Here is a 22,611-nt window from a genome sequence, read left to right as displayed (position 1 = left end):
GATCTGTCTGTGCCCCTGTGCACGTGTGGAGTGGGGGCTGCTATGTAAAGGTATTTGGGGAGAACCTGGGGCCAACCCCAAGGCCAGCCTGTTGGGGTTCCATTCCTCTGGGCTTCCTAAACCAAAGCAGACTGGTGACTGATGCGACTCACCGCACAGCCGGGTCTGTTTCGGGGTGGGGGGCTCCCTGCTCTCTTCTGGCTCCCCAGTGCCCTGAGCTCATTGTTCGCAGACTCCCCTGTGAAGCCCCAGGGTGACAAGGCCCTCGGGGTTGGGGGCCTATGAAGTGGACACATGACGGGAGGGCGAGCAGAAGGGACCAGACGCTCCCCTGCACCTCTGAGGGCCACTGGGGATTCTGGCTGGGGGCGGCGGGGGAGGCCCGGAGCTGTGGGTGGGTGGGACCCTCCAGGCTGGGGAGGGGCTGGAGCTGTGGAAACAGCCTGCAGGACCCCAGGTCCAGGAGCCCCCCGCCTGCCCCACTCTCCCGGCCACTGTCTCTTCCCTGACCGGGGACTCCACAGGGTGGGTCAGGCAGGCCTGGCCCCTGTGTCCAGCTCAGCAGTGAGAGAGCAGTGAGAGAGGGCTCCCCTGCGCTTGAGCCCCTCCCCAGCAGCCGGCCCTGGGCCTTCCACCCCCTGCCCACTTCCAGCCATGGGACCCCTTACGCCCGGCCTAGTCCTGCAGGGCCCGGGCTTGGAGAACGGTCGGTCCCCTTGCAGGAGCCTGCACCGGGCACGGCTCAGAGTCAGGAAGGTTCCGGGATGTGGGGCAGGCAGTCCCCGGGTCATGGGAGCCAGTGTCTCCTCTTGTCCTGGATGTTATTACCTCTCTGTGCACGCGGGAGAAGGGGAGCAGGGCCCCTCGCTCGCTCTTTTGGGTGGACGGAGAGGTCAGCGCTGCTCTCACTTCCAGGGCGAGCCCCTGAGTGGAGCCCCAGGGCACTGACCGCAGAGGCTGGCATTTCCTTCCCAGATGGCTGCGCCCCGAGTCTGAGGGTCTCGTGAGACAATTCTGTTGGGGCTTCCTCTTGCAAGGAGAGTTTTTTTTTAAATGCAGTTTTATTGAGAGACACTCACATACCATGCGATTCATCCTAAGTATGCGAACGACAGCTCACGGTATCATCACACGGTTGTGCATACACAACAATCAATTTTAGCAAGGAGAGTTTTCACGGCACAGAGTTGTGTTTCTGATCGTATAACTAGAAAGAGAAAAGGGAAGGTTTTCTTGTCTCATCTTGCTACGATCGCCTTCCCCACCAGTTGGAGGGCCAGTGCAGGGGGGGCTGGCTGCTGGCATCTTGGGAGATGGAGAGAAAACAGCTTTGGCTGCGAGACTCAGCGCTCAACCCTGGGGAAGGAGGGTGGGCGAGCAGAGCTGCCGAGGCCTTGGGGTGGTCTCTTCCAGCTGGCCCCTGGGCCCCAGGGGTCGCCTCCCTGCTGCGGACGTGGGGTTCCACGCTCCCACCGCAGAGCAGTGGGCAGTGACATGCACCCCTTGCCTTCCCCACAGGTCGCATCCGAAACACCCCAGAAACTGACGAGTCTCTCATTGATCCCAATATCCTGTCCCTCAACGTTCTCTCGTCTGGATATGTCTGCCCCGCCCAGGACGACAGGTGAGGGCTCTGCACCCCAAACCCTGGAGCTGGGCCTGGGCCAGGGGTCCCTGCCTTCCTGCCCAGGCATGTTCCAGCCCCCCAGACCCTCGGCCAGCCCAGCCGTGTGAGGTCAGGCACACACGACATGTCCAAGCCCCAGAGCTTTCCCGACATCCTTTTCTCACACCTGAATGCACGTGAGAAACCGGGAGGGGGGAGAACTTGCAGCCCCTCAGCTCATCCACACGACATCTGTCCACACACTCAGCTGCTCACACACTCACTTGTGCATGCACTCACCTGTCCACGCACTTGTCCATGTGCTCACCTGTCCACATACTCACCTGCCCATGCACCTGTCCACACGCTCCCCCCTCCACACACTCACCTGTCCGTGCACTCATCCATCCACATGCTCATGTCCACGCACTCACGTGGTGTCCACGGGTGGGAGCTGCTGGGTGGATGGGCTCAGGTCCCGTCCTCAGTGTTTGGGGGTGGCTGGGTGGCCTGGGGTGCTGGGTGCACGCACAGGCTGCGTTCCCAAGGGCCGTTCTGCCGTGGACGGTCCTACTGGCTCGGGCAGGTTGGGGTCGTGGGGCCGGGTCCGAGAGGCAGTTCCGAGGGGCGTGGCCCGCCTTCCGGAGCGCCGCCCACCCTGCGGCCGGGGCTGGCAGCGTGGCCACCGCTTGGCGCATGCTCCTCGTCACTGGGCTTTTCCTTCCTGACTGCGGGGTGGTCGGGATCCTCACAGCTGCGGGCTATGGCCTGGGGGTCCCAGCTCAGCCGCGCCTGGGGGTGGGCAGGGTGTTGGGCCCGGGAGAGCATCCTCTGCAGCCCCCGCCGGGCTCGGGCGGTTCTGGACGGGTTTGCCCGGGTCGGTGGGATGCGCAAGAAGTGGGGCTTGCGGACCACGGCCCCCACCCCACAAAGCTGACTGCTGGGCAGGGGTCCCCCGAAGGGCAGGCTGCCGTGTCCAGACGCGGGGCAGGCTCTCGGCCGCCGAGGGGCGCCTTCCGGGGTGGGACGTCCCGCTGGGCTTTACCGTGTCCGAGAAGCCGGCTTTCCCGATCTGGGGGGAGGCGAGGAGGGGCTCTGGGTCCGCCCCTGGCTGCTCCCCGGGGGCTCGGCCTGACCTGGGAGCTCGGGCTGTGGGTGCCTGTCTCTCTGTGGGCTTCCTGGTGGCAGGGCTTGTGAGGAAAGCGTCTCTGGGGTCCCGGTGTGCTTGGAGGGGGTGCGGAGGCTTCCTGAACAGGGGAGGGGGCTGGGTCCAGGAGGAGATGTGCCCTGGGAGGGGTGCGGGGGGGCCTCCTCCTGCTGCTCCAACTCCTGTGTCCGAACAGGACAAACCATCATGCTTCCTCCTGGCCCCGGGGGTGAAGTGGGCCTTGGAGCCCTGGAGACGCGGTCCCTCGGGACCAGAGTATTACGGGCAGCTTTGGGGGGGCACAGAGCAGTGGGGGGCGGGGGGCAGAGCAGGGAACTTCCAGGAGGACTGTGCCCTGTTTCTGTCTCCAGAGGGTAGAGGAGTTGGGGTGCTGTGGGGTGAGGGGTGTCCCACTCACAGGCAGGCAGAGGGTCTCATCTGGGAGCATGGAAGCAGGAAGTGGACGCTGGGCTGAGCTCTGTGTGAGGGGGCCTGGGGGCTGCATCCTCTGGCCTGGCTTCTCCCACCCATGGGAAGGTGCCCTGGGGAGCCGTGCAGAAGGCGGGGAGCCTATCTGCACGGGGCTGCTGGCAGGAACGGGGGCCACGGGGGGCAGGAGCCCAGACAGAGGGCCTGTGCCCCACCCAGGGCAGGGGGTCTGTCTGCCAAGCAATGCTTTGGAGTCTGGGAGATGACCCCAGCCTTCCCTCTGACCTCTGACCTTCCTTTGCCCTAGCAATTCATGGCTTCCGGGGGCAGAAAGGGAGTAGCAGGGCCTAAAAGAAGGGGTGTGGGGGTGAGGGGTGCCTCCTGGACCTCCCCCCACCCGTCTCTGGCGCTGAGGCCCACGGGGGTTTCCCATCCTTCCCGGCCAGTGAGGCTGCTGTGGGGAGCCCTGGGGGTGCCTCAGGCAGGAGGGTAACTGGGAAGGGGCAGGTGGGTGCCCGGGCCCCAGGCCAGTGGGGTTTGGCTCAACAGATCCGTCCCTGCTCCTAGGGGCCCCAGAAGCCCTGGTCTTGGCCCTGGATCCTGTCACTGAAGGGGCTTCTCTCCTGCTCCCTGGGGGCTGGGACAACTAGGCTGGCCCGTGGGGTAGCTCTGGAGTCCTGGCCCCCTGCCCAAGGGCAGAGGCTGGTGCACCCAGAAACGGGGCCGTAGACCCTGCCTGTGGCTGCTTTGGTCCTTGCTTGACCCCATCACCCCCCATGCTGGTGCCACCCCAGCCCTGCCCAGAAAAGTCTCGGGGGCCCCGGCACCTGCAGCCAGAGGCAGGCGCTGGTCGGTGGCTTGGCTGCCCAGGGCCAGCGGGTCCCTCCCCTCGGGGCCCACAGAGGCACCCACTGTCCTGGGTAATGGCTGTGGCCAGGCCACATCCTCCAAACCCCGCGGCTGCCCGGGCTGCTCGGAGGATGAGTGGGGCCTCAGGCTGCCCCTACACTTCGCCTCAGCCTTCCTGCCTCACTCAGAGGCGCCCCGCTTTGCAGCCACCCCCAGCTCGGAGCCGGCCTCTTGGCCAAGGGCAGCCGGGCCCCCAGCTTCTCCCTGCCGCTGCCCCTCCCGCTGCCGCAGCCTGCCGCTCCCCCGGCCCTGCGCCCCCACTAACTGTGACCGTTTGTGTTTTGCAGGCAGTTTCTTGATTCGGACATGCCTAGGTATCATTTGTCTCCCTGGTTTCATTTCGGTCTCTTCTCTCCTCCCCGCTCCCCAAGCGCCCCCTCCCTGCCCCCACGGCCCTGAAAGTTGCATTTAATTTCCGGCCTCCTGGGTTACTCATAAACACGCTCACTTTTTCACTCGTGTTTCTCCCATCATCTTTATTTTTGTTTCCCTGGAATATATTTTGGTTGTTTTCTTTTATTGCTCCCCCACCCATCCTCGTGGCTGAGCCCCCTCTGCCCCCCACTCTTGGTTTCGCTGCTTTAGTAGTTCCTGTCCTCTGCGGCCTGGCTGCCTCCCGCGCCCCCCGCTGTGCTGAGCCCCCCTGGCCGGAGCGGGCTGTCCCCTGCATGCTGGCCTGGGGGTCCACGCTGCCCCTGCCTGCTCTGCCTCGTGCGGACCCCCACCCTGCAAGGTGAAAGAGAAAAGGGGGAGGGGCCGGAGCACATAGAGCAGCGACCCCCAGTGCAGCGCATGGGGAGGGGGCGGCCGGGGCCACTGGCAGGGAGACCCCCGAGCTCTCCACACCCAGCCTGCGTGCGAGCCCCTCGCCTGGCCAGGTCTGGGGACATAGGTGGGCAGCGAAGTCCTGGGGCCCTGTGGTCCCCTGTTGGGGGACGGTGCTCAGCCTACCCGGAGGCACCGTCCTGGGCAGGGGAGAGGGGTCGGGGGCCCCGGAGGGACGAGCTCCCCTCCCCGGGGCGGTGCTGCCAGTGAAGCTGCAGCCTGTTCTGAGCGCAGGGTCAAGGCCGTGGCCCCGAGGTCCCCGTAGGATTTGGGGCTGTGGTTTTGTGGGTCAGCTTTTCTGGGGCGATGAACCGTGTCCTCACACATGGCACCAGAAGGCCTTCCGGCACCTGGGGGACGTGCGCATCCTCCCCGGACCCGGCGTCAGGGCGGGTGGACACAGCCAGGACTTCCTCAGGTCGTGCTGTGGGGGGTCAGGAGAGACCGTCACTGTGGGTGCAACCAGGGAAGTGTCGCCAACCGGCCACCGGGGCCAGGAGCTCCCACAGGGCAGCGAAGCCGCTGTCCTGGTCTGTTTCGACGAACAGATCTTTTCCTCAGGCCGCTACAGCTCAGGATCTGGGCTAGCTCTGGGGGCACTGGGCCGGGTGGGTGAGAGACCCTGCCCTCAGCCCCCCACACTGGGGTAAAATCGGGCTTGTTAAGGGGGCTCTGCAGTGGAGCTGTGGGCAGCCAGGTGGGGCCAGAGTAGGGTCTTCCTCTCTGGGCAGTCAGCGAGGGCTTCCTGGAGGAGGTGGTGAGCCGGACGGTCCTGCAGCTTGCTCAGATGGTCTCCCTGTTCTCCTATCCCTCCAAGGTCAGGGAGCTTACCTGCTCAGGTCCAGCCTCTGGAGAGGCCCCTAATTCAGGGGCTGTTTCCTTGGCGCATGAAAATTTCCAGGCCCTAATATCCAGCTGGTATCAGGGGGAAGCAAATGTGGGTTCTGCTAGAGCTTCTGTGACGTTTGCCTGGTTCTTAGTTTCCAAGGAGCCCAGTGTGTCCGAGGGGGTGCCTGGGTGGTCGGGACTCACCCGTCACACACACGCCGCCTCCAGGAAGGCTCTGGGAGCAGCAGGCAAAGGAAATCCTCCGGCAGGACGGGCCCGTGGCTCCAGGTGTGGGAAGGAGCTGTTTCCCCGTCGGCAGGGCCTCCCTCCCGGCTGGTCCTCAGCCTGCCCCCGAGCGGGTGGCCCCAGTCCTGATGGGGAAAGGGGCTGTGGTGAGAGCCCCCAGGCTCAGTCTTGAGTCTCCTTTCCAGAGGTCCCGTTCTGTGGGGCAGGGGCCCCCGGGGTGGAGTGGCCAGGGGACCAGGGGGAGGTGGGGGGCAGGTGCAGCAGGGCTGGAGGCCTGGAGCTGGTGGTGTACGTGGGCAGGGGGCCGAACCCACAGAGCCGTGCTTTCCTTTCCCCGAGAGCGGGATACGGATGGCCCTGACTCGGGTCCTCCTGAGGAGTAAACAGGGTGACCCTGGAAAGCTCCAGCACAGGCCCCGTGTGGGGAGCCTCCAGGTAGGGACGATGCTGCTGTCGCAGCCCCACTTGAGCCCGTTGGCCGGACGGAGAGAGGCACCCGAGCAGGCCCAGCGTCACACACCATCGTGTGCACGGGGCTGCGTAAACGCCGGCACACGCACGGTGCACTGCCTCGTGCATTCACCCCTCACTCGTTCACAACTTCACTCCCTCATTCACTCCCTCACTCCCTCATTCATTCACTCACTCCCTCACTCATTCACTCCCTCACTCCCTCATTCATTCACTCACTCCCTCACTCATTCACTCCCTCACTCTTTCACTCCCTCACTCACTCATTCACTCACCCATTTATTCTCTTCCTCATTCATTCCCTCCCTCACTCCCTCACTTTTTCACTCCCTCACTGACTCATTCACTCACTTTTCCCCTCCCTCATTCATTCACTGCTTCACTCCTTCACTCCTTCACTCCCTCACTCCCTCACTCTTTCATTTCCCTGGCAAAACTTTGAGCAGGGTCTGTGTGGTCTTGGGTTGTGCCGTGACAGAGAGGCCCGCCCTGCCTGGGGCTGGTGACACTCAGGCAGGGCGTGGGGAGAGCAGGGAGGGCAGTGTCCGAGCGGGTGCTTTAGGCTGGGCCTGGCTGAGCTGGAGGCACAGAGGAACTGTGAGCAGGAGGGGCGGGGAGGCGGCTCCTGGGCCCGGGCAAACCACGTCTGGGTGAGGGGTCCCGACTGAGCCGTGCCCCGTGCTGCTGAGCGCCTGTGTGTCCCTGCAGCCGGGGGGACTTGGGGCCCCCATCTCGGGCTGCAGTCCCCACCCCCTGCCACGCCCTTTCTCCGTGGTGCTGCACTTCCCTCTGGCACACCCGCCGTCCTGGCTCCTGTGTCCAAGTCCCCGGCGGCCTCTGAACCCAGCCGCGGTGCTGACCTCTCCAGGCGGCCTCCCCGACTCCTCCCGCCCTGTCCTCACCTCTCAGCTGTGAGAGACCCACCCTCCCCGGCCCTTACCTCTCCCTCCCGTCGTCCACTGCGTATCCCACCCCCCCCCCCCACCCAGGCCAGTGGTCTCTGAGCTCCCGAGGGGGCCAGGTCTTTCTGGCTTTATTTCCTGCCCAGGGCAGCGTGCTGGGCAGGGCTCAGTCGGCGGGGAGCCTACACCTGCCCTCCAGGGGCCAGCAGCTGGGAAAGGGGGACCGGGCTGACCACACCTCCGGCTGTAGGTGCACAGGGTGCAGTGGCCCTGCAGGGAGGGCTGGGGGTGCTGCTCCAGGGGGCCCCTGGCCCAGCCTCCCCGACAGCGCATGCATTGTCCGCTGTGGCCTGCGTGGTGCAAATGCCAGCATTGTGGGAGGTCACCAGAGATGCCTCCGCGCCTGCCCGTCCTGGCCCGAGGGCGTGCGGCTGCCCACCAGCGTTGCACCAAGGCACTGTGGGAAGAATTCCCAGGTCTGGGCTCACGCCCACTCCCCTGATAGTGGCTGCGTGGTCATGCACCAAGCTCACCTTCCTGGGAGCAGGGGCTGCCCTGGCCGTGACCCTGGAGGCTCAGAAATCCACCCTGATGGCACCTTCCCGGGAGAACCAAGGCCACCCCCAAAGGAACACTTTTTTCCTACACCGCACTCCCCGGAGCTGGGGACGGCTTCTAGCTAAAGTCTGAGCGCAGGTTTTGATTTTCAGCTTCTAAACCTCAGGCCACCCACCTTGCCTTCCTGTTTGATCCGACGGCTATGACACTTTTAAGAAGAAACAGACACCAAAACCACATAGCCGTTGCTTGAACCCGCTTTGATGAGGCTCCTACAGCAGCCGTGCCCTAAGTCCCGCGCCAACCAGGTGCCGCCGTGCGATCGCGCCGGTTCCCACCCTGAGGCCAAGCAGGGCTGAGGCCTGTGGCCCCCGGGGCTTCTCGGGCAGCAGTGCAGCCAGGGAGTCTGCCTGCCCGGCACCTGCCCACCGCCCTTTACGTGAGGACGGGGACCCCGGGGCTGCCATTCCGCAAATGCAGGAAAGAAACGGCTGCCCCGCTCTCCCGTCCGGGATGGAGCCAGGCCGGGCCCCGGCCCGTGTGGTCACCTGTCCTTCCTGAGCCCGAAGCCGGGTGCAAAACACGGCACAGCACGTGTGGAGCTTTCTTCTTCTTTTATTTTTTAAAGATTTTTTTATTGTAAAATGCAACATTTATACAGAAAAGTAATAATTTTCAAAGTATGGTTCAACAAGTTGTTATAGAGCAAATTTCAAAGTGTGGGAGGGGTTACAATTCCACAATTTATTTCCTTCTAGCTGTTCTAATACCCTAGAGACTAAAAAGCAGTATCTGTGTGTTTCAGTGTTCAGAATTCTCTGATAAATCATCTCTTGTCGGTTGCTCCCCCTCCCTCTTGTTTGATCACTGGCTCAATCTTCGGGGATGTCTGGGCAGTGCCCACCCTAACTTGTTCTTGTTGAAACGGGGGTCGATGTTATGGCGAAGAGGCTGCAGCTGGTTGTTGTCCTTGAAGAGGCTGTGGCCTCTGGGTTTTGGGACTTGTCTGGCATAGGAACATTCCAGAGGTTTTAAGTTTCTGAAAAATACACTTAGTGAGTGGAACTTTTATAAAGTCTCAGATAGGGGCCTAGGTATTTGGGGACTAACGTTGGTTGGAACTTAGCATACTGTCGCTGGAGCTTGCATTAGTCACCTCCAGGAGAGCCTCTCGATTCTATTTGAAATCTCTTAGCCACTGACACTTTATTTTGTTGCCTTTCTTTTCCCCTTTTTGGTCAAGAAAGCATTCTCAATTCCTCAACGCCAGGGCCAGACTCATTCCTGGGAGTCACGTCCCTCGTGGGGGAAGGTTAATTAATGAAGTTGCTGAGTTCAGCTTAGACAGAGAAAGACTACATCTGGACAACAAGAGGTGCATGTGGAGTTTTCTTTGTCAACAAAACTTTTCCAACGTGTTCTCTGTTTTCCCAACGTGGAAGGGAAACAGAATCTCCGTCTTGGTTGTTGCTCACCTGAGCATCATGCTCGCCTTGTCCTGGCAGGTGGCCCTGTCTCCTGGGGACCCAGAGCTCACCCCCGCGGAGGTCTCCTCACCCAGGACCCTCCCCCATCTATGCCTTCCGGGGTCAGGATGTGGCTGGAGGCCCCCAGATATGACCAGGGGCACCAGAGGGGGGTCCGCAACCCGAGGGATCTTCTCCAGGGGACAGGGACCCCCTGTGGTGGGAGCAACCCCTTTACCATGTGGTCAGGAGCACGGCACATAGATGTGGGCTCAGTGGACTGGGTGGGGCAGCGGAGAAGGGGCCCCGGGCAGTAGCGTGTTGGTGGGTGAGGAGTGGTCTCCACAGCAGGGGCTTCACTGCACAGAGGGGCAGGCGAGAGGGTGGACACTTGGGCCACGATCCAGGCCTGCTGTGGGGGCCTGGGAGTCTTGTCTGTCCTCCGGGCCTTTTCCACAGCTATGGAATGTGCCAGACCCTGGGGGTCTGCAGGAGGCTGGGGTGGCTGAGCCGCTGGTGCAGCCCTGTACCGGGTGACCAGGTGCAGCCCCGAATGGTGTGTGTGCCTCAGTGTCTGTGTGGGGCCCAGAAACCTGCATTTCCAACCAGTCCCTGGGCAGTGCTGGTGGCTCATGTACTAAAGCATTGGGCCCCATGGTTCTCCTCGGACTTACACCCAAGGGTGTGTGGGGTAGTGAGGGTGAGGTGCGCGGTCAGGCTGTGGGGGGGGCCAGGCCCGGGTCCTGAGGAAGGCCCCTGCCCCCTCCATGGCCCACGGCCCTCCCCAGCCCACCTTCTGGAATGCTCTGTGGCCAGTGCCTTGAGCTCCCTCTTGGTCTCTCTGGGTCTCAGCTGCCAAATGGGGCGGGAGGCACGGGTCGGTGGTCCTCAGGTCATGCCCTGCATGCCTTGTGGGGTCCCAGTGGCCCCCTCTGCCCCACCTCACCCCAAGCAGACCCGCCGTCCCCTGCTCCTGTCCTCACCGCAGAGGGGTCTCGGGCTCGCGGAGGCTGGGGGAGCTGCCGGGTCCCTTCCCTGCCCCAGGGCTCCGGGGCCTGGCGCGTGCAGCCACGTGCATGCCTGCTCTGCAAGAGGCCACGGGCCCTCCTGGGGCACCTGCAGATGTGGGGGACAGGGGTGTCCACGGGTGCCAGGGCTGCAGGCTTGGCAGCCTCTGCCCAGCGAGAGCCGGGTGGGCTGCGTCTCGGGGCCCGTGGGGCGGGTGGGCAGCAGCCACGTCCCCCCACACCCGCCCCACCTTCTTAGCTGGCTTGTCCCTGGGCACCGTGCGAACGACGCTGGTTCTGACGTTTTCATTTCTTCTGTGTGTGTGCGTGTCCTGGCTGCCTCGCCTTTAGCGTTTCGTTTGGAAATGACACTAGGTACAATGCCACTTTTCTCTTCCGCACTTGCTTGGTGTGTCTCTCCGGCTTTTTAAATTTCCTTTCTCCCCCCACCTTCCCTGCTCTCTTTGCCTATTCTCTGGCCTCCTGCTCTCCTCTCGTCCTGTCCTCTGGAACCTCTGTCTCCCAGTGGTGTGTGTCCAACTGTCCCTGCTTAGTTCTGTGTCCTGGTGTGCCTGAGGCCCGGCACCCAGGCTCCTGGCCTGGCCGTGGAGTAGCCAGGGCAGTGATGGCACCGTCCGTGTCCCAACACTGCCACGGCCCTGTGGGGGCACCTGCCCCTGCTGCCCCTCAGGGCGCCCCCACGCAGGGCCCAGCTCCCCCAACGGTGCCTGGCCGGGTTGGGGCTGCGGCTGTGCTCCGCTCTGTGTTGACGTGTCTGAACCGTGTCTTTCTGAGGATGCTTTGAAGGAAACCGGGCACAGCTCGAGGGGTGGTGGTGCCGGGCCCAGCAGTCCTGGGCACGGCGGGTGGAGGCTGCTTCTCCACCTCAAAACGAGTGCCGGGCCAAGGCCTGAGTTCAGGAGCGCTGCTGTGTGCTGCTGTCGGGAGGTCCCGTCCCGGAGGAGAGGCCCTGGTGTGTCCGAGGAGCCCGGGGACTGTCCTCCGTTAGAGGCCCTGCTGAGGGTGGGCCCGGGCTGCCCTGCGGGGTTGGGGCCCCGGCTCTCCCTGGGTTAAAGATCAGGCAGGAGCCCCCGGTCTCCCCGGAGCTGGCCGCGAGCGCTCTCTTGGGTGAGGCCCAGGGGTCTGCGACGGGCTGCCCTGGTTTCCGCTCAAAGCATCCTCCCCAAGGGCCCTTCCTGACGGGGGGTCACTTGTCCCCTCACGTTGGCAGAGACCATGGGCCATGGCGGGGTTCGGCAAGCCCAGGCCGGGCTCCCTTCAGATCCCGGAGATGCCGGCGGTGTCGCCTCCTTACTCAGACCGAGGCGGCTGGGGGCCCGGCCCTCCCCGCCCCTCCCTCCCCACCTCGGCCCTGCCTCCCACACCCCTCCTCTCCCTTCACCGCCTTTCCCTTCCTCGTGCATCTTCGTGGACCCCTTCCGTGCCGCCCCTGCCCTCTTCCCCCTGCCGTCTGTCCTCTCTCTCTCCAGCCCCTCATTCCAGCCTCAGAGCTGCAGGCAAAACCATTCCCATCCATCCAGTGAGCAAAACCACTCGCATCCATCCCGCGTCTGGCTGAGAAACTTCCAGGGCCCACCCTGGGGGTGAGGCATGGTGGAGGCCCCTCCCCAGCACCCTCGGTTCTGAGTAAAGGGGTCCCGTCCAGGCTGGGCACGGCCACACAGGCTTCTGGACCCCGGACTCCAGCAGCTCTCCTTGCGGGCTGCCCACCTGGCTCTGTCTGTCTGTCTCTGTCTGTCTGCATGTGCCCCTCTTGGCTGACCATGGCCCACACACGATTGTCTTCTACCTCATCTTTGCTCCCTTTCAGGACCTTTTACCAGTTCGAGGCTGCGTGGGACAGCTCCATGCACAACTCCCTCCTGCTGAACCGGGTCACCCCTTACCGAGAGAAAATCTACATGACTCTTTCTGCTTACATTGAGGCAAGAAACCTATGCCCAGGGCACACCACAAAAATCACCAGGACCCAAAGGCCTGAGGGGCTGAGGAAATGAGGGCACTGTTTAGCCCAGGGCAGCCACAAACACACACTTTTTGGGGGACTTTGCAAGTCCTTAGGATAAATCCATGTGCTTTCAATAGCAAGGCTCAGATTTACCCCACTCCACAATCCTTACTCTATGGATTTTGTCCACAGGGTTGCAAGGTGGCTGCGGCTTCACCAGACATTGCATCTAGGTCCCAGGGAACACGAAAGGGGGAAGCTCCTCCCTCTCCTCCCCACACCCCCTCGGGCCTGTGGCCTGTGTGGGCTGGGAGGGTGGACAGTTCTAGTTGGGCACAGTGGTGAGGGATAGGGTGGTTTGGGGTCAGCAGTCAGCAGGATAGCACAGTCGGGCATTTGTGAGGACGCCACCTCTTCTTGGATCCCAGGCCTCCTCCTGTCAAATGGGGACAATGTGTGGCCCTGTCATGGATGGTGGGGAGGGCGGGCGGAGGGAACGCTGACCAGGTACGGGATTAGACGAGTACTTGGTGCCCACCTGCTCCCTGAGCATGGCTCCTGGGACACTCCGGGAGGGCAGGAGGAGGACCACTTAGCAGTCGGTCCTGCTCCGAGCCGTCGTCCACAGCCTTTTACAGCTAAGGCGTGTGTGCCCTGCAGACCCCGTCTCACCTTCACAAACGCCCCAGCCTGTGTGCCTGCGCATCGCCCCGATTTTATGGCGTGGCAGCTGAGGCCCCAAGGGGCAGGAGCTTGGGTCTGGGGACCCTCTGGGCCCCCTGCACTCTGACCTTCGGGGCAGGAGGTGGCTCGGGGAGGAGCGGCTTTGTCCCACAGGGGCCCCGGGAAGGCCGGGGAGCTGCCGTTCAGTGCGGTGAGCCCAGGGTCCCCTGAGGTTAGCAGGTGGGACTGGGCAGTGGAGCCTGGGCACAGTGGCCCATGGGGGACCCTTGGCCGAGCCTCATCTCCGCTGCCTGACAGATGGAGGGCTGCACCCAGCCGGCCGTGATCTCCAAGGATTTCTGCATGGTCTTCCACTCCCGGGACGCCAAGCTGCCCGCCTCACGCTCCATCCGCAACCTGTTCGGCAGCGGGAGCCTGCGGGCCTCGGAGAGGTGAGCCCCCCAAGGCAGCAGGGGTGGGGGCTGCCCTGTCTGGCCACCTCGTCACTCCAAGGCCCAGGCCACACATGCCCGGGCAGTGGCTCGGGGCTCAGTCTGGCATCTGATGCCCTGTTGCCCTGCCTCCCCGGCGCTCCCATGTGCAGGCTGCCCCAGTGGGAAGGGGCAGGTGGGTATCGGGGCTGGCAGAGGAGTGGGTGCTTGCAGGGGACCCTGGGCCTGCCAGCGGGGTGAGGCCAGGGGACCCGTCCTGGAGCAGCTGGGGGCTGCACTGCACCCCCATGGCACATGGCCTTCCTCCCAGGGACCAGGGGAAGCTGGGCCACGGGACCACCCACCCCCACGCAGAGGAAGAAGCTGGATCAATGGGGGAGAGGGGCTATAGGCCAGAAGGACTTGGACGGGGCTCCCACGGGGCGTGAGCCGGGCAGATGCCTCTGGGTGGGGAGTCAGATGGGCCACCCCAGGGCCAGCTCCCCTTCCTGGGCTCCAACCCTTCCTGCCTTCTCCGGGGGAAGGGGAGTGAAGAAGTGGGATGCAAGCAGGGAGCCCCTCCCCGGCAGCAGGGTCCCCTGCAGATGCTGCCCACCCCGTGGTCCTGCCCAGTGAGGTGCCCCTCGCACCGAGTCAGACCTTCCCAGGGCGCAGAAGGAAGGAGCGTGGGGCAGGCGATGTGGCCCCCAGGGCTGGCCGTGAGTGGGTCTGCGTGGGGGGCTGGCAGGCTGCCCTCATGGGGTCCTCAGTCCCTGAGAAAGGAGGGCCCTCCGGCGGGGTCAGCACCTCTGGGGCTCCTGCTGCCCGGAGGGACTGTGATGCCAGACCCCGGGGACTGGAGACGGGCTTGCCCACCCCAGGCCAGGGCAAGGCCGAGGCCCACATGAGGGTCCCAGCCCAGCCCCCCGGGCATCCAGCGTCGCCTTTATTTGGGGACCCCATGCCCTCCCCTGAGGTGAGGCCGTCGGGTGCACCGTGTGCTGGGGCTCTGACCAGCCGTGGTCTGCGAACGGAGAGTCAGTCCCTGGCCACCCGCGTGGCCCCTTCCCCTGCCTGGGGTGACGCTCGTCCCACCCTCTGCCCCTGCAGCAACCGCGTGACGGGCGTGTACGAGCTGAGCCTGTGCCACGTGGCCGACGCGGGCAGCCCAGGTGGGCGCTGGTGGGGGTCGGGGGGCTCTCCCCTGGGGCGGGGTCTGCCTGGGCAACCGCATGAGGCTCCCCTGATGGGCACCCCCCACTTGCAAAACACAAGTCTGGGGGCTCCCTGTGGCTCCGGGTGGCTCTGAGAGTTTGAAGGGCTGCGGGGCGAGGGGCCATGTTGGGTGGGGGGTCAGGCCTGCAGCCCCCCAGGCCCCTCCGGAGCCCCCTGGCTGTGGGTCTGGCAACTCTCCTCAATGCCATCCTGGAGAACATTCTGTGGATTGAGGTCTCGGTGGGCCTGGGTGCCTGAGGTGGGGTCGGTGGTCCCACGCTCCACCCCCAGTGGGTCAGCATCCCAGGAGCCGGACAGGCCCCTGGGGGCTGGAGTGGGGAGGGTGAGTTCTGGTTCTTGCGGCCACGTCTGGTGGGTGCGTGACGTGGGGTGTCCCGCCGTAGGGATGCAGCGGCGCCGGCGGCGGGTGCTGGACACGTCGGTGGCCTATGTCCGCGGGGAGGAGAACCTGGCGGGCTGGAGGCCCCGGAGCGACAGCCTCATCCTGGACCACCAGTGGGAGCTGGAGAAGCTGAGTCTCCTGCAGGAGGTGGGACCCCGCTGCGGGCTGGGGCCAGGGCTCCCCTCGGCGGGGCCCCAGCACCTGGAGTGGGGTGTCTGCGTCCAGCCGCTCCCCGCGGGCACCTGCTGTGGCCTCGAGGCCGTGAGGGAAGGAGGGCAGCGTGTTTGCGGCTCTGCAGTGAGCCTGCAGGCCGAGGGGGGCTCTGGCCCGGGGAGGGGCCCCTTCATTCCTGTTTCTCCCCCTGAAGGCCACGAGGCCAGAGGAGGGGGGGGCTCTTCCCTGGTCCCTCGGGGCAGGAGACCCCCGGGAGGTCCGTGTCCCCACCTCCATGGCCCTCGCCGCTGCCCCGGGGTAAACAGGGCGCTCGTCGGTAGGTGGAGAAGACGAGGCACTACCTGCTCCTGCGGGAGAAGCTGGAGACCACCCAGCGGCCGGGGCCCGAGGTGCTGTCCCCCATCTCCAGCGAGGACTCCGACTCCCGCAGCTCATCCGGCGCCTCCTCCCCGCTCTCGGCCGAGGGCCGCCCGTCACCCCTGGAGGTGCCCACCGAGAGGCAGCGGCAGCTGGCCGTCAAGGTGGGCTGGGCTGGCGGGCGGTGTGGCCAGGGTGGGTGCCCCTCACAGTGCTGTGGTCACTCCTGACCAACCCCAGCAGCTGGGGTCGGGGCCGCCAGGGCCAGGAGGTGAGGGGTCCAGAACGTCTTCTTGCCCACTGCCCCCCGCCCCCACATTGGAAGTTTGGGGCCTTTTACAGCCTCCTCCCCAGGCAATGAGCTACCCCACACCCCAATACCTTGTGACGGGGAGCTCACCACTCCCATTTCCAGGTGGTCACTGGAAAGGCTCCTACACGACAGGTGTGGCCCCATCCTCTTCCCCCACCCGGCCCCAGGCCCACCTGTGAGGTCCCCGGAGGGCTGGGGGTGCTGCCCGCCCCGACCAGCTGTGCTCAGGGCCCTGGGATCTCGCTTCCTGACCGCGGCCTCTCCCGCAGTGCCTGCGCCTCCTCACGCACACGTTCAACAGAGAGTACAGCCACAGCCACGTCTGCGTCAGCGCCAGCGAGAGCAAGGTGGGCAGGGGGGCCCCAGGCGCCCCACACGGGCTGCCAAGAAAACCGCCTTCCTGTCCTGAGAAAGTGGAGGCCGGGGCAGGGGGCGGGGTTTGCTGTGAGCCCCTCACAGTGCACAGAGGGCACCTCGGGGCGGGGAGCCGGGGCGTGAGGGTCAGGCCTTGTCCCGACTGCCTCTTCCTCAAGGCCTCTTTCCAGCTGAGGCCGCCGCCCCCGGCTGTGGTGGGCGTGCACGTTTGGAGGGACACAGAGCAGCTGAGGTGGGGGTCGGGGAATGGACGGAAGATGGCACAGTTCTCATGGAGGGGCAGGGTCCCGGGGCCAGGAGACCGCCCAATGCCCGCCAAAGTCTTTCCCTCTCCTTCCGCAGCTCTCCGAGATGTCTGTCACCCTGCTGCGGGACCCGTCCATGTCCCCCCTCGGGGCGGCCACGATCACCCCCTCCTCCACCTGCCCCTCTCTGGTTGAGGGGCGGTACAATGCCACTGACCTGAGGTGAGTGGGCGCTGGCTCCGCGAGGAAGCTTCCAGCACCACGGGCTGCCCAGTGACCACGGCTCAGGGGACGGTGCAGAGAACGTGGGGCACGGATGCCCGAGTGTCTCAGGGCGGCCACCGTACTGAGAGGTGGTGGGGTGTGCACCCTGAGGGGGGACGGTGTGGGAGGGTCTGCCAGGGTCTGCCCTGCCCCGCCTTGGCTGCACCATCCCCCCCACCATGGGTGTGTTGCCTATCATCAGAGATCATCTCCTGCTAAAGGACACACATAACCTGCATTTGTGAATAAAAATGGGCTCCAAATAACCCACTTTTCATGGGACAGTGTTCATAGGCTCCATAGGAGAAGATCACCCCCAGACTCAGAAACTGTACACTCACTGTGTCTGGCCGGTGCCCGTGGCCTCAGTGGCCTTGACACCCCTTGAGCACATGACATCAGGTCACCTTTGGTTCAACTTGAAGACAGTGTGCTCTGCCCCTTGGTTGGCCCCTCCCCACCTCGTCCAGCACGGTCCTGGGACAAGCAGGGGGGTGGGGGGCCCTGGGGGTCCGGGGGCTCCACCATGTTGTGGCTCCAAGGGGAAGGGCCGTGGTCCCTGGGGGGACCCCAGGGGAGATGGCACCCCAGGCCCTGCAAGAAGCCCCTGGCAGGAATGCAAGGCCTTCCCTCTGCTGTCCAGGACCCCCCAGCCCTGCTCCCGGCCGGCCAGCCCAGAGCCTGAGCCCCTGCCCGAGGTGGAAGCCAAGAAGCCCCCCTCCCCTGCCCGGGCCACAGAGGCGGACAAGGAGCCCCAGCGCCTGCTGGTGCCCGACATCCAGGAGGTCCGCGTCAGGTGCGTGGGGGCCCGGCAGCCCGTGGACCCTCTAGTTGGCGGGTTTGGTCAGAGGGCCTGGTCTGACAGCTGGGTGGGGGGCATCTTCAGCTTCCCTGAATCTCCCCATTTCGCAGCGGTGGACACGGAGGCGCGGGACTGGCTGGGACCCTGCCCGGCGTCCCGGGTGGCTCAGCACCGCCCACGCTTCCTCTACCTGTGCTGGGTCCGGGGCTGCGCGGAGCCCGGCTCGGGATGGGGTGGGGGCGAGGGGCCGGGGCTCCCCGCCTGCCGGTCCTGGAGGGCACCGCGAGCAGAGCCCCCCGCCCACCCCTGCAGCCCCATCGTCTCCAAGAAGGGCTACCTGCACTTCCTGGAGCCGCACACGGCGGGCTGGGCCAAGCGCTTCGTGGTGGTGCGGCGGCCCTACGCCTACCTGTACAACAGCGACAGGGACGCCGTGGAGAGGTTTGTCCTCAACCTGTCCACCGCGCAGGTGGAGTACAGCGAGGACCAGCAGGCCATGCTCACGGTGAGGGGCGGGGGGCGGGGCCTGGGGAGGGGCGGGGCCCGGTGGGTGGTGCCCGGGGCGGGGCCTGGAGGGGCGGGGCCCGGTGGGTGGTGCCCGGGGCGGGGCCTGGAGGGGCGGGGCGGGCCCCGGTGGGTGGTACCGGGGGCGGGGCCTGGAGGGGGTGGTGCCCGGGGGCGGGGCCAGCGCGGTGTCCGCGGAGCTGCGGGAAGCCGCAGGAGCCCAGGCCCCTCTCCCTGCGGGCCCTGCGTGGGGAGTGGGGGGCGTCTCTGCCCGCGGGGGGCAGGGGTGGCCCAGGGCGGGCGGCGGTGGGCACAGCAGCGCCGCGTCTCAGGCCTTCGGGCCGGGCCCCCAGCAGCCTCCCCTCCCCCGGCAGACCCCCCACACGTTCGCCGTGTGCACGGAGCACCGCGGGATCCTGCTGCAGGCGAGCAGCGACAAGGACATGCACGACTGGCTGTACGCCTTCAACCCCCTCCTGGCAGGAACCATTCGGTACGCGGGGGCTCGGCCTGCCCTCGGGGCCCGCAGAACCGCGGGCCCCCCACGCGGGGGTGGAAAGGGGAGGGCCCGGGAGGCGGGGCTGCTCCCACCGGGTAACACTGAGAGGGGGCGGGAACCCCCCTGGGGCCGGAGGGGTCGCAGGAGCTGTTGGGGCTGCAGCTTCCCGCCGGCATCCGGGGTTGGGGGTGAGTGTGGGCGTGTGAGCCCCCGGCCTGACCCGCCTCTCCCCACCCTCCCAGGTCCAAGCTCTCCAGAAGGAGGTCTGCCCAGACGCGGGTCTGAGCCGAGCCCCCCAGCTGGCGGCCACCAGGCCGGACCCCCTCCCCGTCCCGTTGTCCATGGTGTCGTCCACTGCCCAGCCCTTCCCCCACCGCACAGCCGAGGCCGTCTCCGCCTCCCAGGCATGCCCGCGGGGTGGCCCCAGAGCCCCGAGCCGAGGACCCCTCCTCTGGGCAGGGGCCCCACAGCCACACGACCGGCCGTGCTCACAGCAGAAGCTGCGCTGGGTGTCGTTTTTTAAAGCTCTGGGTAGAAAGAGTGGGAGTGCCTGGGAGGCCAAGGGCACAAGTCTCATATTTTTTTAAGGATAGATAGACTTATAATTAACGCACCTTTAGTTAGTGGTGTCCAAGCAGCCCATCAGAAACTAACTGTGACCGTGTTCTATTTATAAGTATTTATTTCTAATGCCTTCACATGGACCCGGAAGATCCCCTTGTTACCACGCTTCTTCCAAGCCGCTTAGAGAAAGCCAGGGTGGGGGCCGCAGCCGGACAGACCACGGGGGGTGGGAGGCGTCGGGGTGAGCCGGGACCTGCTGCCCACGGTGTCCGCCCCGTGGCTGTGCCCGAGAACACGGCTGCCCGGGTCCCTGCCGCACGGGGCAGACCCTCACCACGGGGAGAGGGGGCGGCTGGGGGGCTCCGACGCCGGTGGTCCGAGCAGCGCGGGAGAAGGTGTGCGCTGCTTCTGGTGGGAGCTGGGCCGCTGTCACCTGCACAGCCGCCGGGGAAGCGGGGAGGGCGGCCGGGAGCGTCTCCGGGCAGGGCCGGCGGGGCCTGGGCTCAGCAGGAGTCAGCAGCAGGTGGAAGGAGGTGGGGTTCAGAGGCCAGAGCCCCCAGTGGCAGGGAGACGGTCGGGGCTGGAGGGTCTCGGGTGCAGCCTGTCAGCTGCTGGGGGTGGGGAAGGGGTGACTCAGTGCGCGCAGGGTAGCTGCCGAGAAGCCTGTCATTGTCACACGTACAAAAATCTTCCACCTGCCCCTGCCCCAAGGAAGGAGCGTGCGCGTCCAAAGGAGGAAATTCCACCCGGTGGGCAGGGAGTGGGGGGTCCTGGTCGGGCAGGGAGGCAGCCCACTGTCACCCAGGTCACTTCCCTCGCTCTGGTCCCCAGCCCTCAGTATTCACCCACCCCCTCGCAGACCCCAGGAGGGCCCGGGGAGCCCCCAGACCCAGGGCCTGGTCAGAGAGCCCCGGGTCCTGGGAGCCCTTGAGGGGCCAGTGTTTGGAGTTTCCGGCTCCCGTGCACCCACCCGCCCCCGGGGCAGAGCCGGCACGGCACAGGGAGGGTGGCCACCCCAGCAGCGCTTGCTCCCGGGATCCCTGTCTTAGGCTGGGCCTGTTTGTCCCTAATCAGAGGTTCTAAGGGCCCCCAGCCCTGGCCACCCACGGGCCCCCGACAGGCGCAGACACCCTCCCGCTCTGGACCCCGAGGCTGGGTCGGCTCAGCTTCCGAGTGATGGGACACCTGGTTGTGGGCTCAGGAGTCCAGAGGCGGCTTCCGGCTCTCCTTTGGGCTCTGGGTTTTCTCTTGGGAAGGTGGGTCCGGCCCTTTGGGGTGCCCTGGGCAGCAGGCGCAGGTGGGCACTCTCTTCCTGCAGTGGGACTGGTGACACCTCCCGTCGGCACAAATCGGGTCTTTGGAGACCGTGTGGGTGGGGCGCAGCGCTCAGCAGCTGGCCTTGGGGACCTCCCCGGGGCAGCGCACGTCCAGGAAGGAAACGAAACGGCTGGTTGGGAGGTTCCCTGGAGGGAGGAGCCTGGGAGGCAGAGAACGGGGGTGACAGCGAGCCCCTGGGGACAAGCACTGGCCTGGGCCTGGGGCTTAGGGAGGAGGAAGCAGCAGAGCACGTTGTTCAGAGTCCGTGGCCCCTGAGCACCCCTTCCCGGGAAGGAAGAGGGGGCCCGGCGCCCGCTCAGGTCAGCCAGCCTGAAGCCTCGGCGCCACGGGCCGGAGTTGCCCCACAGGACACGGGGTCTGCAGCCAGCCAGCCTGCAGGGAGCCCGCGGTCAGGGTGGGGTGGGGGAGACCCACTCGAGGGGTTCTGGGGGTCACCCTGGATTCCGAAGTCTCTGCGCCATGGGTGGTCCCACAATGGTGGTGTTTCAACCCAGCACCTTCTTAACGTTGGTTAGGAGCTGGGGGACCCACGTGGCCCCTGTTTGCTTCCTCCCAGGCCTGCTCCTCAGGGAGCTTCTGAGTTAGCCGGAACCCCAGGGGTGCTGGCTGGAGAGACCTGCAGGCTGGGAGCTGGAGTTACTGCCCAAGGCCGCTCGTGGGTGGTGTTTAGCTGAGGCGGTTCAGTGACGTCCCTGGGACTCGGTTTCCACATCTGTGACACGGGAGGGCCAGTCTGAAGGAAGCTAATTCTGCTCAGTGGGGAAGTGAGGACACCCCGAGTGCATCTCATTTTTGTGTGAATGTGTGACACTGCCTGGCTGGAGCCCCATGTGGTTGAGGAGTGGCCCCCATCTGGGGTGGGTGAGCACCGTCCCCCGTGGCCCTGGGCGGGGGGTGCTGGGCTCCAGGCAGATGCCCCCTCGGGCTCTGGTGGTGCCAAGGGGTCAGCGCTGACTCTCCCCTGCCCTGAGCCCCAGGCCCCTCTCTGAGACTCACTCAAGAGATGCCAACCTCCAACCAACCCCATCCACACACACCCCACCCAGGACCACTAGAGCAAATGGCCCTCCCCACCAAGCCCCCGCAGTCCCCTCCACAGGGGCCAGCGCTTCAGGGCCCCTGACTGTCACCGATGTTCCAGGCGTGAGCAGGGTGGGGGCCTCTGCTCTCAGGGACCCCGGGAAGCAAGCCCCTGGGGCCCGCGCCCTCTGGCTCGTCCGTCCTGCGTTCTCCCGCGGCCCCCACCTGCGCGGGGCTGCACCCCTGCCTATGTACATGCGTGATGCTGTGGGTGTGCCCCGCACCCTGTACCCCCGTCCTGACGTCCGAGTCGAGTTCCCCGAGTCCCCCGCTGCGTTAGGCTGTAGGTGCCCGTACTGTCTGTGTGCCCCTAAGGCTCTGTCCACTGAGGAAATAAACGTGGCTCTTATGCAACAGCAAGCCTGGCTGTGGCTTTATCTGCACCGTCAGTTTGGTGGGGGGGCCAAAAAGAGTCCCTGGCACCAGTGAGTCCAGTAAGGTCCAGAGGAGAGCTGCCCACCCCATCAGTGAGGTGTGGGGGCACTGGCTCCTCCCAGGGGGTGGTGTGGAGGCGGGAGAGACCTTGCAAGGGGCCGGAGGGTTGGTCCTGGAACTGGACACTCCCATCTGAACCTGCCCCAGGTGCCCTGTGCGGGATGTTGGCAGGGGCATGTCAGGCTCACGCCAGGCTCTGCATGGGTCTCCCGGGCAGCCTCTGGGGTCTGGGGCTGTGGGGTGAGGGCCTGGCCCCGGAGTTCTCAGAGCCTCCTGCACTGCTGGTGCAAGGCCACCTGCATGCAGAGTCCTGGCTGCAGTGGAGCCCAAGGCAAGCGTTCAAAAGTCGCCCCACACTAAAGACTGATGGAGAGGCTGGTCAGTGCACCTCGGGGGACACCGGGCAGGGCTGCCGGTCCTCAGGGCCCCAGGCTTGTCTTCCCCCGGCTTCCCTGGCTGGCAGGTGATAGCTCGCCACCCCCAGGCCTACCTGCTCCTTGGAAGGCTTTGGGATGGACACTGCTGGGCTGGGCCACAGGAAGTGCTGTCCCCTCCAGACATGGGGGAAACAGTGGCAGCCTGGGCA

The 22,611-nt window shown here is 65.5% G+C and overlaps 1 protein-coding gene across 29 annotated transcripts in view; it reads left to right on the top strand.

Annotated features, from left to right (window-relative positions):
• The window catches only part of KIF1A (kinesin family member 1A), an 86,825-nt gene extending 64,879 nt beyond the window's left edge, over positions 1–21,946 (top strand). For 9 of the 29 annotated variants that reach the window (XM_037849175.1, XM_037849163.1, XM_037849160.1 and 6 more), the window contains 14 exons: positions 1,519–1,624; positions 4,379–4,405; positions 10,746–10,769; positions 12,226–12,340; positions 13,345–13,478; positions 14,568–14,629; positions 15,077–15,222; positions 15,570–15,770; positions 16,189–16,266; positions 16,637–16,761; positions 17,447–17,599; positions 17,918–18,110; positions 18,484–18,602; positions 18,851–21,946. In XM_037849175.1, the coding sequence (XP_037705103.1) occupies positions 1,519–1,624; positions 4,379–4,405; positions 10,746–10,769; positions 12,226–12,340; positions 13,345–13,478; positions 14,568–14,629; positions 15,077–15,222; positions 15,570–15,770; positions 16,189–16,266; positions 16,637–16,761; positions 17,447–17,599; positions 17,918–18,110; positions 18,484–18,602; positions 18,851–18,893 (1,526 nt within the window). In that variant the 3' untranslated portion in view covers positions 18,894–21,946. The remainder of the gene's footprint in view (positions 1–1,518; positions 1,625–4,378; positions 4,406–10,745; positions 10,770–12,225; positions 12,341–13,344; positions 13,479–14,567; positions 14,630–15,076; positions 15,223–15,569; positions 15,771–16,188; positions 16,267–16,636; positions 16,762–17,446; positions 17,600–17,917; positions 18,111–18,483; positions 18,603–18,850) is intronic. The other 20 variants (XM_037849179.1, XM_037849181.1, XM_037849165.1 and 17 more) reach the window with 3 other exon arrangements.
• The last annotated feature ends 665 nt before the right edge of the window (positions 21,947–22,611 follow it).

Source organism: Choloepus didactylus, chromosome 9, assembly GCF_015220235.1.
Source record: "Choloepus didactylus isolate mChoDid1 chromosome 9, mChoDid1.pri, whole genome shotgun sequence".
NCBI classification, from domain to species: domain Eukaryota; kingdom Metazoa; phylum Chordata; class Mammalia; order Pilosa; family Megalonychidae; genus Choloepus; species Choloepus didactylus.
Note: the sequence above shows the minus strand (reverse complement) of the source record. Positions and strands in the feature narration are given on the sequence as shown.